Source organism: Fundulus heteroclitus, chromosome 23 (genome assembly GCF_011125445.2).
Source record: "Fundulus heteroclitus isolate FHET01 chromosome 23, MU-UCD_Fhet_4.1, whole genome shotgun sequence".
In the NCBI taxonomy this organism is placed as follows: Eukaryota; Metazoa; Chordata; class Actinopteri; order Cyprinodontiformes; family Fundulidae; genus Fundulus; species Fundulus heteroclitus.
In genome coordinates this window covers 10575521-10592533 of record NC_046383.1, presented here as the reverse complement: position 1 = coordinate 10592533, position 17013 = coordinate 10575521, and the positions used below count along the sequence as shown (strand labels likewise).

Sequence of the window (17013 nt, the reverse complement as noted above, 5' to 3'; positions counted from 1 at the left end):
TCTTATAAAAGTCTAAAATGAATCTTCTGCATCCGTACCACTTTACATGAAGCCGTCCAAAATGATGCTACAGAATTTACTGAGGGGCCTTTAAGCTCAGCCCTGTTTTTCTGTCTTCAGAGAGAATTCCTCGGCCCAGAAGAAATAAACCGTCCTCGCTGCTTTACGGAGCTGTTAGTGTTGTCAGACGGCCAGAACATCTCCCTCCTGTGAGCGCTCGGATCCGATCAAAAAGTCAAAAAAACTGGGGAAAACGGAGCACGACAAGTTAAGAGTTTTGACCTTTTTAGCGACGGGTGGAGGAGGCCACGCAGTTTCAAAACCGGACCGCTCCTTTCGTTGTGATCGTTGGTGGTAGTTTCCTTCCAACTCTCGTGAGTTGGGAACATAAAGCTCCATTCATGGGGGGAAGAGCAGAGGTGGAAGATGCGTTTTAGGTCCTTGCTAGGGTGGGCTAACTTTTCCCCAAGCAGACTCTCAATATCCCGGAAGTCTTTCTTATTAAAGAGATGTTTGTAAAGACATAATAATATAGTGTAAGCCAGCAGACTTGCTCATAACTTCACTAAATAAAACAACAAAAAAACACTAAAGCATGAAGAAAATTTGTAGTTTTTAAAAAGGAAATGAGCAAAACAACCACAACATGAAACGTTCTCACAGATTAATGTTACTGGAGCAGATCGGTGGTGACTGAAGCTGAAACTAAATCATTTTAAAGTGAAAGTGGAGCAGGAGTTGGGGAGTTCGTCCTGCAATAGGTGGGTTGCCGGTTCAATCTTCCGCCGCTCAGTCGTTGTGTCCTGTATTGCCTGCTGGCCGGTGGTGCCGTTGTATGTCAGCCTCGCCTCTGTCAGTCTTCCCCAGGGCAGCTGTGGCTACGGACTCAGCTCACCACCGTCAGGGTGTGACTGGGTGACTGACTGTAGCGTGAAGCGCTTTGGGGTCTTTGGAATTGATAAAGCGCTACACAAGTACAAGTTTACCGTTTAAAGCTGTAATTCGTCACTAAGAAGGGATTTTCTAGTTTAGCGTCTTGTAAAGCTGATGTTTCTAGAGATGCACATTGATTAGAGATGCACGATACGAGGAAATATATGTAATGATATAGCTAGGAAATACTGGGATCATAACAAACATAAAGCCCAAATAACGAGAGCTCTGTTTAGCCATTTAAAACCAAATACATTTATCCTTTCCATCTCAGGCAATGAAACCACTGAGCTGTAGTTTATCAATTTAACCACTTCTTTTAAACTTTTTATGTTGCATCAAACAAAAAATGTCACTAGTAGTGACACCCAGGGCCTGCATGCGGGCACTTATATAACTAGCTAACACTTATTGCACTCCAGGCCACCCATGATACTGCGATGACGATAAATTTGCCATATTGTGCAGCCCTAGCATTGATCAAACTGCAGTTCCTGCAACTCTGAAGTTGTTTTTGTTAAATTTCACAGCATCAGCAGAACGCTTAAGAAGCAGCAGCATCTGATTACGTCGAGCCTGCCTGAACATCTCAAGATCATGTTTCGTTTGCCTTTAAATGAATCCGCATCATTGTTGTCTGCCTCTGTCTGCATGTGAGGATTAATCACACTGGGTGAGACATGCAGCAGCGCTCAGCACATCAGAACTTTTTTCATTGTTTAGAAAGAAGAAGGAGATAAAATAGCCACTTGGGCTTAGAGATTTATGAAGATTGTACCATTTTCATTTATATGGCTCTGATATCCACATGTGATAGTTACAAAACATCTTAATGATTAAGTAACCGCTGGAGAAATTAGTGAAATGTAACAACTTAGTCAGGTAAACCTAATTGCCCTGTAACAATATTTTTGAAAGATTAGCTGAACTGAGACCGAATTATGTCATGCTGGTAATTTTTGATATTTTCAAGTAACTGATGTTAATACCACTGACAGCCATCTTTTAGCTGTAAACCTGGAAAATCTCCTGATACATGTGCCTCGAATCTCATTTAGCTTAAATGTGGAAACAATCATGGCGTAGAATGATCTTAGGACTACAGAACTACAACTGCTGACAAAACCAACCAAACAACCAAAGTCTCAACACCAAAAAGTTACATCTTGATCTGGACATATTTTGGACTCATGCAAACCAGTGATGGGTACATTAATGATCCAGTTTGTTGGTGGCCAGCAGATCTGGATCAGAACCAGAAGGCACAAGGGTTTGCATTAGTTATGAGTTATCAGGCAGTACAAAAGCATCTGGCAGTCGATCAAAACTGTAACCCGAGTCGTCAGACACAAGCAGACCAGATCAAACCATAATTACTTTTTAATCACTGCTGCATTTTATACTGTAATTTACAAGCTGTGTGCAACAAAATTTTGTTCTGTATGCACTCTGTACATACAAAATGACAAAGTTGTCTAAGTTTAAGTCATATTAACAGTGTTGAACTAAAAGGCAAATATTCTAAAACATCAGGAATAAATTACACGATTCCAGCCAGATGCGGAAGTAAAACCGCTGATATCTGCCACTGAGGTAGAGATGGGAAATCTCCCTCAAGCTCAGAAGCTTGGTTCAAAGGTCACTGTAACCATTGCTGCGAATGATCTGCAACCATCAAGTAAAGTTAGAAGTCGGAGAGTTTTCACCGTGGAGCGTTCTTTGGTTATGACTTCCTACCGCAAATATATTTCACTGAAACTGACACCAAGCTGAAGTTGAAAATAATGTTAGCGGTCAATATCAAACGGATGTTTAAGAGAAGCACAAAAAGGTCAGTAAAGCTCTTGAACGTGCATCAGCGCAGCTATAAACCTGCAGACCAGTATATGCCAACACTAGCTGTTGTCAGCTTAAAGAACAGTCCTCTTTGAGCTGCACTACGCAACGCTCCGTTGCGTGAATGCGTCCAGAAAAGCTGCAACACCACCAACAAAACAAAATTATCGGCCTGCATCACTCCACCTACTGCTGTGGAGTCTTATGGCAAAGTTGGATGTGTCAAACGACAGCAGTGAGGGAAAGTCACACGGGTCTAAATATGAATAACTTTATTAAAACATGTAGCAGAGAAACATCAGAATGCTAAAAAAGATTTAGGTTCTCTTACAGATCTTGAACTTATTAACTTGTGGATAAGGTTAGTAGTTAATTGGGACCATTTATTTTTATCCAAAGCTGATGTTTTTGATTTAGCAATAAACGCATCAGAAACTAGACCGTCAACCAGGGCTAATTGTCTGCACTGCAAAAACGGATCTAAAAATAAGTAAAATTTTCTTAAAGTTAGTGTATTTATCCTTCATTTGAGCAGGTAATTGAGATCATCTGCCAATGGAATGAGTATTTTGACCCCTAAAATAAGATAATTAGACATCCTGCACTTGAAATAAGATGATGGAGATGAGTTGTTCCTATTTTAAGTGCAAAAGTCTTATTCTATTGGCGGATCATCTTATTTACCTGCTCAAATCAAGGACAGATACACTCATTTTAAGAAAATATTACTTATTTTTAGTTCTGTTTTTGCAGTGTGCAAGAAAAAAAAAAAAAAGATTGCAAAAATCCCAGTTCCACAATGATTTGATGCTCATGCATGGATCATGAACAGCATTCATCATGGTTGGAGTGATTTTCATTCATCTGTTAAGGAACGGCATGACAGGAGCTAATGTTTCCCTTTTCACGCCATCCTCCACAATGTTTTGGGAGGAGCGATCTCATTTTGATGCAATTCCTTATCCACACAGACCAGAAATGAGTGTGTGAGTGATTTCCTTTGCAAGACGATGGTAGGGAGCGTGAGGTGAGCGATGTGCAACTGAGCAGTTATCAGATCATCTGACTGTCGCACTCACAGAAGATGCATTATAGATGCGCTGGGCAGCAATACCTCCATGGAAGAGAGCTTTATTGCAGTCAAATGTTAAATTAATGTTGCAGGATGTGGGAGATGCAGATGTTGGTGGCCACGTTCTGGGAACATTGGCCCCAGGTGACACCACGTCTCATCACTCCACACCGCGTGGTAAAGCGTACGCCTCAAATGCAGGGCAGGTTTCGGTGCAACCACCCCTGATGTCGGACCATTACATTGTGCCATCTGTGTGTGAGGCTGGGCGACGTGTTTACAACGTGTCACCGTCGTCGTGGAACTGAACTGAAAAAAGGGGTTTAGTGCCATCATGTTAAAGTTATAATGGATGGGTGGTGTTACACTTGCTTTCAATGAGCATCAATTAAGGAACCAAACTACCCAGGAAGAAGTAGCTGGTAGACGTTAATCTCTAATTTAGCAAAACTATGACTAAGAGGATAAAGGGTTTCATTGTGACATCGGTCATAAACAGTTTGATCACTAACTCTCTGATACCGTATGTAGTCCTCCCTTGTTTTTGCAGATTCGACATGAGAAATACTGACTTTGACAGACATGAATTGGGCAAATGGTCCCCATTACAGTTAAGTGATGTCTCTACACGATAAAAAAAAAAAAAACTAAGAAAAACTGGGGTGGATCAAACACTGTGAGGAGCCTGTGATTAAAATTAGGGGGTAATTATTTCAATGAGACCAGAAGCGACACGGTTATTCTGAAAGGTAAGGAGAAAGAGAGTCAGCAGTGAAGGTTTTTGTCAAATCAGAAAACAAGCGCTTCGAACAAAAATCCTCCATCTTTACTAAGAAGAAAACAATTATGACAAACCAAGGTTTGAGCTCTATAGATGGACAGCTGATAGATAGAGAAGCCTTTTCTGGTTAAAACACCCCTCCTCCTCCTCTTTACCCCCACCCCGTCAGAGGCCTCGTTAAACTGGCACAGATTCTTCCCCAGCTCCAAAACAAAAATCGCAGCCCAAGTGTTTCCACCCTGCTACCCCATCATGCCCTCGCAGCAGCGCAGCCTGCAGAGGGGGGTAAGCACAGGAAGTGCAAGCTTTAGCCATATGTCTGCTGTTACATGGGACAGAGAGGAGTCACCACTCCTCCTGAGATTTCAGCGTGAGTCAGCTCTCAGGATGAAAACTTTAATTCCCATTCATCGATACCAGAGGACGCTTTAGGCCTAATTAAACTGTAGTGGTCATATATTAGTCAGCCAGAGGGATACCGGGCTAAATTCTTGTTCTGCTCCTCACGGACAGACCGCTCTTTGTTTGTGAGGCATTAGCCGAGCGGATGCGAGTGAGGCATTCTGCTGCAGAAGCCAGTAAGCCTCCGTCTTCCTGCTTGGTCTCAGAGGTGTTGAAAACTTCCCAAAGCACATTCCACTCGCAGACAGACACAAGGAATAACAGTTCGGCAAAGACTGAGGAATTCAGAGAGCAGCTCTTTGGGAAGAAAGTCGTTTCTTCTGGTGGCCTCTTTATGCACACATCCAAACAAAGAAGAAGTGTTCAGGATTATTTCTTTTGCCTCAAAATCACTACCCCAACGTTCTGATCCAGAAGGTTTTTTTTTTAGTAAAATAAGTTTGGAATATGGACAAATCCACAGAAGGCTCCACCCGAAACAAAATAGGCCACTTTGGCTAAAATAGGATAAAAAAAAAAAAAGTTGGTTGGCCTTGCAGACAGCATGAAGGGTTTTCTGGCAGGTCACCATCGTCTCCTAAACACTAAGAAGGGGCATTCTTAGGAGACACTTGGCCTCAAGTTGATACGCTGAAGTTTTTTTTTTCCTGGTCTATTATTGGACAAACGTGGAAAACTCACAGCTGACGCTCATAGAAAAGAAACAAAAAAGAAGACTTGAGGAAAATCTGAGTGTTTGCGTCTGAGCCTCAAGCACTTCATGCAGGAGAAAACGAGACAAGACATCAGAAATTTGAAGAAAAACACGGAAAGAGTGAGGTTTATAAATCTGGAACCTGCTTTAGGAAAGAGGGAGATGGGCAAGGCCTAAAAGTAAAAAAAAAAAGAACACTTTCAAAATTATGGCTTTGACATTTGATGAGTGGATTAGGCTCGTTTCCCTTCTCCTACAGGCGGCTTTGACTTTTAAAGCCATTTGCTGGGCAATTACAATAAAAGCCCGACAAACGCTTGGCAATCAAAGAGGAAGGAAAACAAACTTTGAACCGTTCTAAAAAGAAATGTGAGATAACGACAATTTATCAGATAGTTTTGAGGTGAAGCTCCCTTTTAGCCGCGTCGGACATAAAAACAAGAGAATCTCATCTCATCGGCTCCAAACATAAGAGGATCAAAAAAATCCAGCTGCCAGACACAGAAGTCGCTCGACACTTTCTAAAAAAAAAGGGTTCACACACTGATTTCTACTATCTGAACCACACAGGGCTAGCATATACACGGGATACAGCAGAAAATATGTTTTTAAAGGAAATTGTTGCTGAAAGAAAGTCAATTTTATCCCCCAACTGCCACGAAGCATCAAAGTTTTGGAAAGCAGCGTTTCACTACTGATCCAGAAAATAAACTGAAGGACGAAGGCACCTGTGTGAAAGCTTTGATGAGCGAGGGCGGGGGGGCCGACATGCCGGTGCTGGAGCTGAGCGATCAATGAGCCGCTACAGGCAGCTGATAGGTTACGGCAGCATATCTGGAGAAAGAGCGACTCCTGTTCTGGTAGCTGACAACAGCCCTACTTGGTTTCCTTCATTAAAAAAATACTCCATGTTTAGTTTATTGCTCTGCATGTTAAAGGAAAACTAAATCATGGGGAAATTTGTTTTTGCCTTGTTATTTAAAATCAATGTTTGCGGCGCGTGGCTGCACTCAGCTTCAGAATTTTTTGGCCCACTTGGCAAACGTTGCATCATGAAAATAAGAGTCATACACTGTATAGCTAAATTATTCCCAACCCATCTGCTCTGCCAAAAATCACGTAATTTAAGACATTAAATGTGCCGCTTGTCTCTAAACTCACTGCCAACGGTGAATCCCTGACTGATGAGTTAAAGCATTTCAGAAATCATCTTCCTCCCCCATGGCGAACATAAAACATTGAGCTATGTGGCTGTGAACTGAGTGAAATGTCTCCTGATAATACATGTTATTGTGTTTTTCTGTTTTCATTACTCTTATTTTCCAATCATGCTCAAAATAAGCTGATAAAATATGATCACACCTGTATTACAAAGGCAACCGATATAAAGTCTGTTTTTACTGCATTATTCAGACACATCACAGCAACAGGAACGTCGCCACAACTAACTAACAACAGCTGCATTCGGCTGATTCAATCCATCTCAGCATAAGTGAGAATGATTTTATATGAACGTCGCATTTAGAAAAAACTAAACTAGGAAATATAAAACATACATCAGTACTATAAAAAAAACAAAAGGAATAATTCACAGGACCAATTGAACCCAATTTCCAGCATGCTCTCAGTAAGGAAATCTGCAACATGAAGTGAGAACCCGGAGACCCACATTTAGCGGTTTTGGGAAGGTAGAGGAGGAGCCCTCAGCAATGGGAGCCTGCAGAGAAAAACATCCTCCCACACAGACGGCTTCTTGATTAACGCCATGCCAGCTCATCTCCGCAGAGCAAAGTGCTGCTGGACTGACGGGGAGATAACAGCAGCTGGTATGGCAACGTCTCCTTAGAGGAGCTGCAACACTTACAGGTCCACTGTGGTGAACATGGAGAGTTGGTGGAAAGCTGTATCAATAAGTACAACTAATATATCAAAGCGTCATTTTAAACCTCATACAGTTCACTTAAAACGTCATGTAAATTGCCTTTTTTTACCAGAACAGTTGATTGTAGCTAACAGGCAGAGTTATATAATACAACTAATGATAATAATAATAATAATAATACCTGTGAAAAGTTTGGTGATTGCCTTGTTCTGCCTACGCGCAGAGCAGATAAGCAGCAGCCAAGGAGGCAGGAACTCGTGGTGACTGGCGAGGAGCTCTGCGATCGTCCTGGGAGACCCCGGCGAAGACCTCTGCTCCCCCTCGCCGAGCTGGGAGCCTTCGTCTATAGAGTCCACGAGGAGGAAGAGGGACTGCGGAGGCGGCTTCACGCTCAGCAGAGGCAAAAGGACACACCTGATGGAAGAGCAGGGAGGAGGGGCAAAAGCAAAATGTTAATGACGTTCATGTTTTGGCTTGGGTTTGTTTTTATGTTCACTTACAACGACCAGGTTGTGACCGCCTTGCAGAAGTCCACTTTTAAAAATTATTCTTTGGCTTTAACCACTAGCGAGACTTAAGTTTTCATTTCAAACTGGTTTTATTGTTTCTTTTAAGCCTTTTGCTCTTTAACTAGTCTTGACGACCTCTACGCCACCGTCGCCGCATTGGATGTGCTTTAGCTTGTAGCAATGTACAGCACTTTGTTTCAGCTATTTTTTTTTATAAATTAAGATGGTATGGTGACTGTTTCTACCCCTGGGACATTTTCACAGTTTGTTGCATTACAACGACCAACATCAACGCGTTTTCTTGGTATTTTCTGTTAAAGACCAACACAAACTTGAGCATAATTATGAAAAAACTTTCACAAACAAATTTGCTGCAAGTTTTTTTGGGTAAAACCTCCAGTCTCACTTTTTCCTTCTCTGTGAAATAACTCAGGCCGAGTTAAGCTGTAAAACAACTGCTGTTGTAAACAATGAAAATATGATAAAATGTTTTCTGCTAGGGGTGTTACACAATAATCTAAGAACAGGCTTTACTTGTGTAATTTCAAACTTTCAAAAATGTAAGTAAATGAGTAAATTAAAGTACCTCATTATGGTAAAAAAAAAATAGTTTCCTCTTTACAAGATTTTGACAATATATTTTCATAAGCATATATTCAGCAAGGCATGTTATTCTCTACATGGACACCCAATGAGTGCATAGGAAAAATAAAATCCAGATTTTCCAAAAATTCAACCTTAAACAATTAGAAATTCAAATTAATTGATTAGATTTATTTGTCCCCTAGCCCTAGGTTCTAGTGGTATAAGTAAGATGGCACAACAATGGCACGGTCACAATAGACAAGAGATTTTCCCAAAGCACAACAGTCCTAGTCCATATGGATCAAAAGGGGAAAATAAATTAAGTAAATTAATCTATTTCCAACCCAAACTGGGTCCATTAACCGGGCCACTGCCAATAATCTGAGCTCAAATGTAAACTTTACAATCAGACACAATCTCTGGGATTCCATGGGCCGTGACAGAGAGCTACGCAACATGAAAACAGTTTTATGCATCAAAGCTTAAATGTTCAATGCAGCATTTTAATAGAGACGCCAGACGATCTGGACCCATTTTAAAAAAAAAAAAATAGCAATGTGATGTAAAGCATTCTGTATCATCTCCACATCAATACCAATCTGAGCGCAACTAAACGCCGCATTATGCTGTTATCAGCAGAAACGCGCGCACCAGACATGCAATCTGCCCGCTTCTGAGCCAGCATGCACGATCACACAGAAATGCTCAGTGGAGCGAGATGCCAACACATTCTGTGTCGTTTTTTTTTTTCCCCCTTCTTCTGTGCAGCCATGTTTGTGTGGGCAAGACCTCTGTTCCACTGCGACGACACAAGATATCCTTTGGGAAGGTGTCATTTTCCGACACTCATAAAATTACTTCCAGCTCGACTGGCTGTGATGAAGGATCTGAAGATTTCCTTTAAGTGACATTTGAGTCTGCCGCGGGGTTAATTGGACGTTTAAGGAGAGCCTGAACAAATGAATTTATCGACGTAAACACTTGACTCAGGAGCCGACGCAGCTGTGGGGCATTTGAGGTTCTTCACAAGTGGCTGTCATAGAGATAAAAATCTGTCACCTTCCTGACGATAGGATACTCTTCTTAACCACCACTCTCCTCTAATGGAAGTGATGCTGCTTGTAAGCTTTCACATAAAATGCTCATTTACTGACGTATCGAGACTTATTTGGCCCGCTCAGACAGCCGTCACCAAGCCTGTGGCTGCAAAGGAAGATCCTGTTTAAAAAGCCCTTAGAGCTTGTTACAATAATGCTTTATTTCACCTGATAAGTGATTCAATTAAAAGCAACCGTCCAATGTGTAACTGCATGAATTGATTACATTGTAGGGTATACAAACAAGAGGTAAAAATAAAATGATTTGTGGTTTATTTTACAAAAACTGTAACTAGGGCTGGACGATATAGAAAAAAAAAAAGCAAATCCATAAAATAGAAATCATATTGATCGATATTGATAATTATCAACAAATTCAAAACATATTTTAAGTGTAGCCCTGGCCATTTTATGCTGTTGCTAAGCAACTTATTTTTAGATACAGACACAAACACTGAATTCAAACTCGACCCTTTATTCAACCAACCTTTTACCAAAACTACAAGTTTTTAAAAATTTATATTTTTAAAAAATGTCCTATATAAGGAAAACTGGTTTCCTTATATAGGACATTTTTGACCAATCTGTATAATCTGACCCAATCTGTATAATATGATTGAACTTGATTTTGTAAAGTGCCTTGAGATGACATGTTTCCTGATTTGGCGCTATATAAATAAAATGAATTGAATTGAATAAGAACGCGTGCTCTCTGAACTCTTTGAAGGGGGCGGAGCTTGGGGAAGGAGAGTTCCTGGATCTGTGTTGGGATTCTTTGGGAGGATGTAACGATGTAATATTAACCCACATGATGGGCTAAAATGCAAAAGGAAGGAAAACTGTTCTATTTAACTTTTTATTGACTCTTTTTTTCCTATCGATATACGTCAATCGATCGATATATATCGTTATTGAATTATCGTCCAGCCCCAACTGTAATATACTGTAGTATAGAGATTTGCTGGCATCCACAGAGACGCAATCATTGCGTTATAGTTATGTTGAGTCTTAATTAGTGTCTACATGCTACTGGGTAATTCAGCTTCTCTGTGTAAACCATACTGATCATATTCCAGAGAAAGAAAATGCACATGCTGTTTGAGAAGCTCAGAAAGAATATTTTTGATATTAGGGTTTCCCCAGGAAATGGGGCTCAATGAGGGGCGCAGAGCCGAGCTAATAACAGATAGCCAGTTAGCTTACTTAGACTGGGATGTTTTCTCACAGATGTAAACTGACCGATTTTTATCAAGGGATTTAAAATGAACTAAGAATGCTTAGCCTGGCCTTCACCTGTCTATGCAAAGGCCCTCTGCATATTATGTCCAATCACAAAGGTCATCTGCGTTCTAGCCTTTGCAAAAATCGCAAAGCATGGTGTTGCGTCCACTTTTAACAGGGGTAACATAATAAATGAGTCTTATAGATGGAAATTAAATAAAAGGTTTATTTATAAGGTTTCTTTGAACAAAAAGAGAACGTCCAACATGTCTACCCAAATTAACACAAGCGGGATTTAAATAAACCAGTTTCTAAACAAAACAAACCCAATAGAAAAACACAAACAGGGAGTGGCACTCTGCTCAACTTCTTTAGGTAAATCCTACAAACAAAATATCTAAGATGGGTCTTAACTATGGTCCAATCAGGAACCCAGCATGCTGGAGGCGGGGCCAACGTCCATTTGACCAACGCATGCTGCCACAGCCAGTTTTGCAAGAGTGTGGAGTCCAGTCCGCAGCACTGGGAGCAAACACTTATAGCCGTAACACGTGGCTTGGGTGCAATTTCTGAAAAAATTGCCACACACAGACACACAGTATTTTTCAGACTTAAGTGGCCCCGGAATACAAGTTACATCAGTCAAAAAGTTAAACATAATGAGGGAAAAAGAACATATACAATTCAGTAAGATTAGGGCTGGGCAAGTTAACGCGTTAATTTCGCGTTAATTCATTAGACTATTAACGGCGATATTTATTTTATCGCGCATTAACGCATGTTGCTCACATGCTTTCAGCCAGTGTCAGTCAGCACGCGCGCTGACTGCAGCACTCTCCCGCTCCCCCTCCCCTCTCGTACATGGCTCAGCGGCGTCAGCCAATCAGCATGCAGGCTCAGCCTGGCCCGCCCACTCAGCTCTCACACAAACTTAACAAACAAACAGCTGACAGAGACCGCAGCAGCGAAAAAACATGAACAGAGGAAGTAGCACCGTTTGGCTTTATTTTAATACCGTAAATTAAATCAAGCTGTATGTTTTGTAAAAAGCCGGTTCATTTCAGTGGAAACACAACAAATTTATCTAAGCACGTGAAAAAACATGAAAACGTCGAGCCCCAGAAACGGAGAGAGGAGACGAAACTTCTCTCATTGCCCCGACAGACCCACAGACGTCTCTGACTGAGGCGTTTCAGTCCTCCAGGGAACATCCAGGTAGATCAGTGGATGGATGGATGGATGGATGGATGTTACTGGAGCCCACACATAACATGTAATTAAGACCTTGAAAGAACCCAGTACATATATTAAAAAGTGTTATTTAAGATAAGATAACATTAGCTAATCCTTTTTTTATCCCACGACGGGGAATGTATAGGATTAAAGCAACAGGCAGGTGCACACAACACAGACAAAATTACATAAGGATTGAAATATATAAGAGGTGGATTAGCGAAAAAACACTGAACATATTATTATTATTATTATTATTATTATTATTATTATTATTATTATTATTATTATTATTATTATTATTATTATTATTATCATTATTATTATTTAATTGTAATAATAAAATAAAAACCACAAAACCCAAAAGGTCAACAGTTTCATGATACATCAAGCTTAGGGACTGGCTAATATACAGCAGGTCAAAAAAGGCCATATTTTGGCTGCAGTGCTTGCTGTTCTCTTATGAAGAAAAGATCAACTAGTGCACTAAATTCAATAGATGGGTTGAAAATATCCAGTATAAAATAAGTGCTACAAATGTTACAACACTTTTGTTCATATGGCAGCAGAACATTAAAATAAAAGTGCTCTATACATTACTTTTGAATTCATTCTTGGAGTTTGTAAATACAATGCGATTAATTGCGATTAATCGCGATTAATCAGGGCGATTAAATATTTTAATCGTTGCCCAGCCCTAAGTAAGATATTTACTGTGAAAATCAACCTGAATCATTCTTATTTGTCAACTGGGATGGAATAAAAATTCCCTATAAACAAGTGATCCTCTCCAACAATGTCTTAGTACCGTTTTTCTCTTTTCAAACCTAGAGGTACGGTCCAGAACTACTTCGGTCCAGAGTGTAGCCTGTGTTTACTTCCTGGTTCCAGAGCCAATCATATGAGAGTTCCCAAGGTTCCCTACACAAAGCGCAGCATTTGGTATTTTATCTTGGCAAAAGAGCAGTAGCCCTCAAACATGAAAGCCAGTGAAAGACGCAGACCAGAAATAGAACAGAATACAACATAATAGACCTGTCCTGTGGAAGCAAAAATTCACAACAGCAACACACCATTTAAAGGTATACTATGCAACCGGGGTTGATTTTCCAGCGAGGCTCCCCCAAGAGGGCGAAAGTAAAAGTGCACTGTCGTAAAGATGCTCAGCTGTTCTGGTTCCTCCGTCAAGCCAGGCGCGGTTGTTTTGAGCTTAGCAGACAGGCGAACGCAACGAAAAGTGGAAAAAACGGCAGTACAAACAATGACTAACACAGTGAAAGTATGAACATCAAGCTTCTTGCAGCGCTATCTTGGCGAGGCGGTCGCCGCCGCCTCGCCAAGCCGCGACCGCCGCCGCCTCGCCAGTTTTATTATTATTATTATTTTTTTTTTTATGTTGGCGAGACGCTACCGCCACCGCCTCGCCAAGCCGCAGCCGCCGCGTCTCGCCAACATAAAAAAAGATTATTATAATAATAATAATAATAATAATAATAAAACTCGATATGCTTGCATGTTTATTTGACCGGCTGAGCGGAGCGGAGCGGGGGGGGGGGGGGGGGGGAAACAAACTTTGCACCGCTGACCGGCTGAGCAGAGCGGAGCGGGAGACAAACTTTGCACCGCTGACCGGCTGAGCTGAGCGGAGCGGAGCGGAGCGGGGGGGGGGGGGGGGGGGGGGGGGGGTGGGGGGGGGGGGGGGGGAGACAAACTTGCATCGCTGAGCGGAGTGGAGCGGAGGGGTGGTGGGGGGGAGACAAACTTTGCACCGCTGAGCGGAAGCGGCGCGCATATCGAGTTAGTTTTATTTTTTATTATTATTTTTTTTGGAATGTCGGCGATGGCGTGGTTTAGCGTGAGGGAAACCCTACAATGTTACTTACAATCGCATCAGCAGTAACGCGAGGTCCATGTCAGCCTTGCAGCCTTCTATGTTCACCCGTGTACGACTCCTCTCTCTGTCCAGAGCCCTTTTCCTCTTTCTTGCCTGCTCCAACATGGGCTTTCGCTGTTTTCTCGCTGGTTCCGCCATGATAACTGCACAAATATCGCCACTGCGCTACCAACGAGCACACCTTTCACTGGGGGCGTGTAGCAGTTCTCGCCGTAAAGCAAGACCGACTCTCGCGATGCACACGAGACTACTGAGCCTGTGACTGCGGGCCGACTGCTCCTGCAATTGCAAGTGCGGTATTTCCCCCACAGACCACCAGGGCGGCCGAGAAAACCTTAGTTCAACCTGAAATGACTCATTTAATCATCCAAAACGGTATGGAACATATTAATTAACTGAAAAATGTTGCATAGTATGCCTTTAAAAAAGGCATATTAGATAGTTGTGATAGGCAAGCTCTTGTACCAATTTGAGCCTCAGGGTGTCAGTGTTACTTATAGCTCCTTTCAGATTTACCATTTACACTCTCTTTGATCCAAAATACATTTTTAGAATGATTTTAGGAGCGAACTTGGCAGTGGAGAGTACATTAACAAATGAACAACTTACTTTTCTTTAATGTTGATGCTAGGATTGGGAGCCATGTTGCTATGGTCTACTTTTTATGCTAGTTCAGCTCATCGTAAACATTGAGCAATATACTTATGTATATACTTGATAGAAATAATTGTGATAAATCAAGTCAGTTAAATAAGAAATTTGTTTATGCTAATTTATTAAAAAGTAATAGTGGCAACAAGAGGCAATAATGGGACATTCAAAGGTGTGTAGACAAGGACAAGTGAGTCAACAAAGTTTTTTTTACATGCAGCTGAAGTGATGATGGAGATGATACAAAAAAAAAAAAAACATCAATAGATTAGTCGACTATTTAAAAATATTGTTAGTTGCAGCCCTAGTATGTACCCTCTTTCCTCCTAAACAAGGAAACTGCTTCAGAGCTCATCTGTGTTTCTTTCCTAGATGAAGTCACTAAAGGAGCCATTAACCTTTGACGTTTATGCCACATGGAAAGTACTCCTGAATCAGTGCTTCTGTGCTCTTCTTGTGTGTCTGCTCTGTCTTCTCAAATCCCTAGCGGATCGTGGCAGGTAGCCGTTCCCACAGAATCTGGTTCTGCTGGAGGTTTTCCTCTCCACTGTCACTACATGCATGCTTGGTATGAGGGATTGCTGCAAAATCATCGACACAATGCCAGCGACTGTCTACTGAGGCTTCATGCTCATCCAGGAGGAGTGAATGCTGCAAGTCAAAGACTGGATGCAATCTGCTGGGTTCCCTGAGACAGGAAACTTTTTAACCACTGTCTGTATGACTCGACAGAATTGACTTTGTAAAGTGCCTTGAGATGATGTGTTGCGAATTAGTGGTATATAAATAAACTGAATTAAACTGTCTTGGGCTGCGATTGTTGCAGAAGCTGCTGTCTCAAAGTATTAAATCAAGGATGCCATCTGTTCTGTTTATGCAACTTTTTTTATGTTCTTAATTGTGAAAGGGTATTAACTAATGTCTGTATCTGTACATCCTAATCAAAGTACATAATCATAGTACCAGGGGCATTATTATTTTAATCCAGAATAAGAAGACGTTTTTTTATAATGAGTTTATAATACGCCACAATTCTAAACATGTCTAATAGCATTCAATGTATGAAACAAAATTCCAGTTTTGGACCAAGATAGTATCGCCACTAAATTTACAACAAAAACAAATGAAATTCCCAAAAACATAATGAGAAGTGCTGCAAAAGTTTAAGCTTTTGCAGCATTTCTGCTGCAAAAGCAGAATTTTTTGTGTCTTTTTTGGATGTCCCACAAATCATCAGTAAGAACTGAGCTAAAATGGTCAATTTTAAAACTTAAATCTCCTGCAAACTTCCTCTAAGCAGCCTGAACCATCAGCTGGAAGGAAAAGCACCATTAATGCCTTTTAAGCGTCTCGTCGCACCTCGGTGCCGCTCAGCCTTTTTAGCGCTGCAGTCAATCACTCAGTCTTATTGTCGCAGCCCACACAGAACCTGCAGCGCCATCTGGGAGTCCTGCCAAAGGGAATGTCCATCCGCAGGGGTGACATGTGTGCGAGTGTGTGAATGGTTGTGTATGAGGCCGTGTCGCCTACTGAGAATCAAATCCACAGTGACAGCAAGTGGGCAAAACAAAGAAGCATTCTTCTCTCACAATCCAGCTACTTTTAGGCTGTCAAAGAGTCAAAAGAGAGGGATTTCAGACAAAAGGAAAACTCAACAGGGTACGGGAGATGGAGAAAAATAAGCTTAGGAAAAAGCTGATTGCATTTGTTTGAGGAACATGCTGCATACCTGGAAAGCTAAAAGCGTTTCAGCCACAGACGCACGCTATGGTCCTGGATTTATGCACTATTTATTCTGGTCCTAAAAAGAAAAAAAAAAAAAACTGATTTTGAATGTTAATACAAAGTGAAAAAATGGGGGAAGGGGGATCTGAAACGCAGCAAACGTACTCCCCATCTGCCGTTCTGCGCTGACGGCTGCAGCCAACGGCGCTGCCATCATAAACGTGAAAAGTGAAGCTTTCAGTGTGATGTTTGGTGAGGACGTCTGGGGCGGGCAGAGCTGGACTAGGCACCAATTCACCGCTTCGCACATTTGCACTACTCTTTTTTTAATGGGACTGGCAGCGTCACAAAGCACGCCCCGAAGACCAACGTGCTCCCAGAAAGCAGCATTAGAGTCAAAATATGGTCTGCACATAACTTTAACCCTGGGAGAACAGCCAAGACACGTGAAGCTCCAAGCAACCGAGTCAAACTGACAAAGCTTCCCTCTCCTCTCAT

The 17013-nt window shown here is 41.5% G+C and overlaps 1 protein-coding gene across 1 annotated transcript in view; it reads right to left on the bottom strand.

The window, feature by feature from the left end:
* LOC105937729 (ankyrin repeat domain-containing protein 50) overlaps window positions 1-17013 on the bottom strand; it is a 51455-nt gene that overhangs the window by 16987 nt on the left and 17455 nt on the right. Inside the window, exon 3 of the mRNA XM_036127779.1 lies at window positions 7782-8014. Within this exon, the coding sequence (XP_035983672.1) occupies window positions 7782-8014 (233 nt within the window). The remainder of the gene's footprint in view (window positions 1-7781; window positions 8015-17013) is intronic.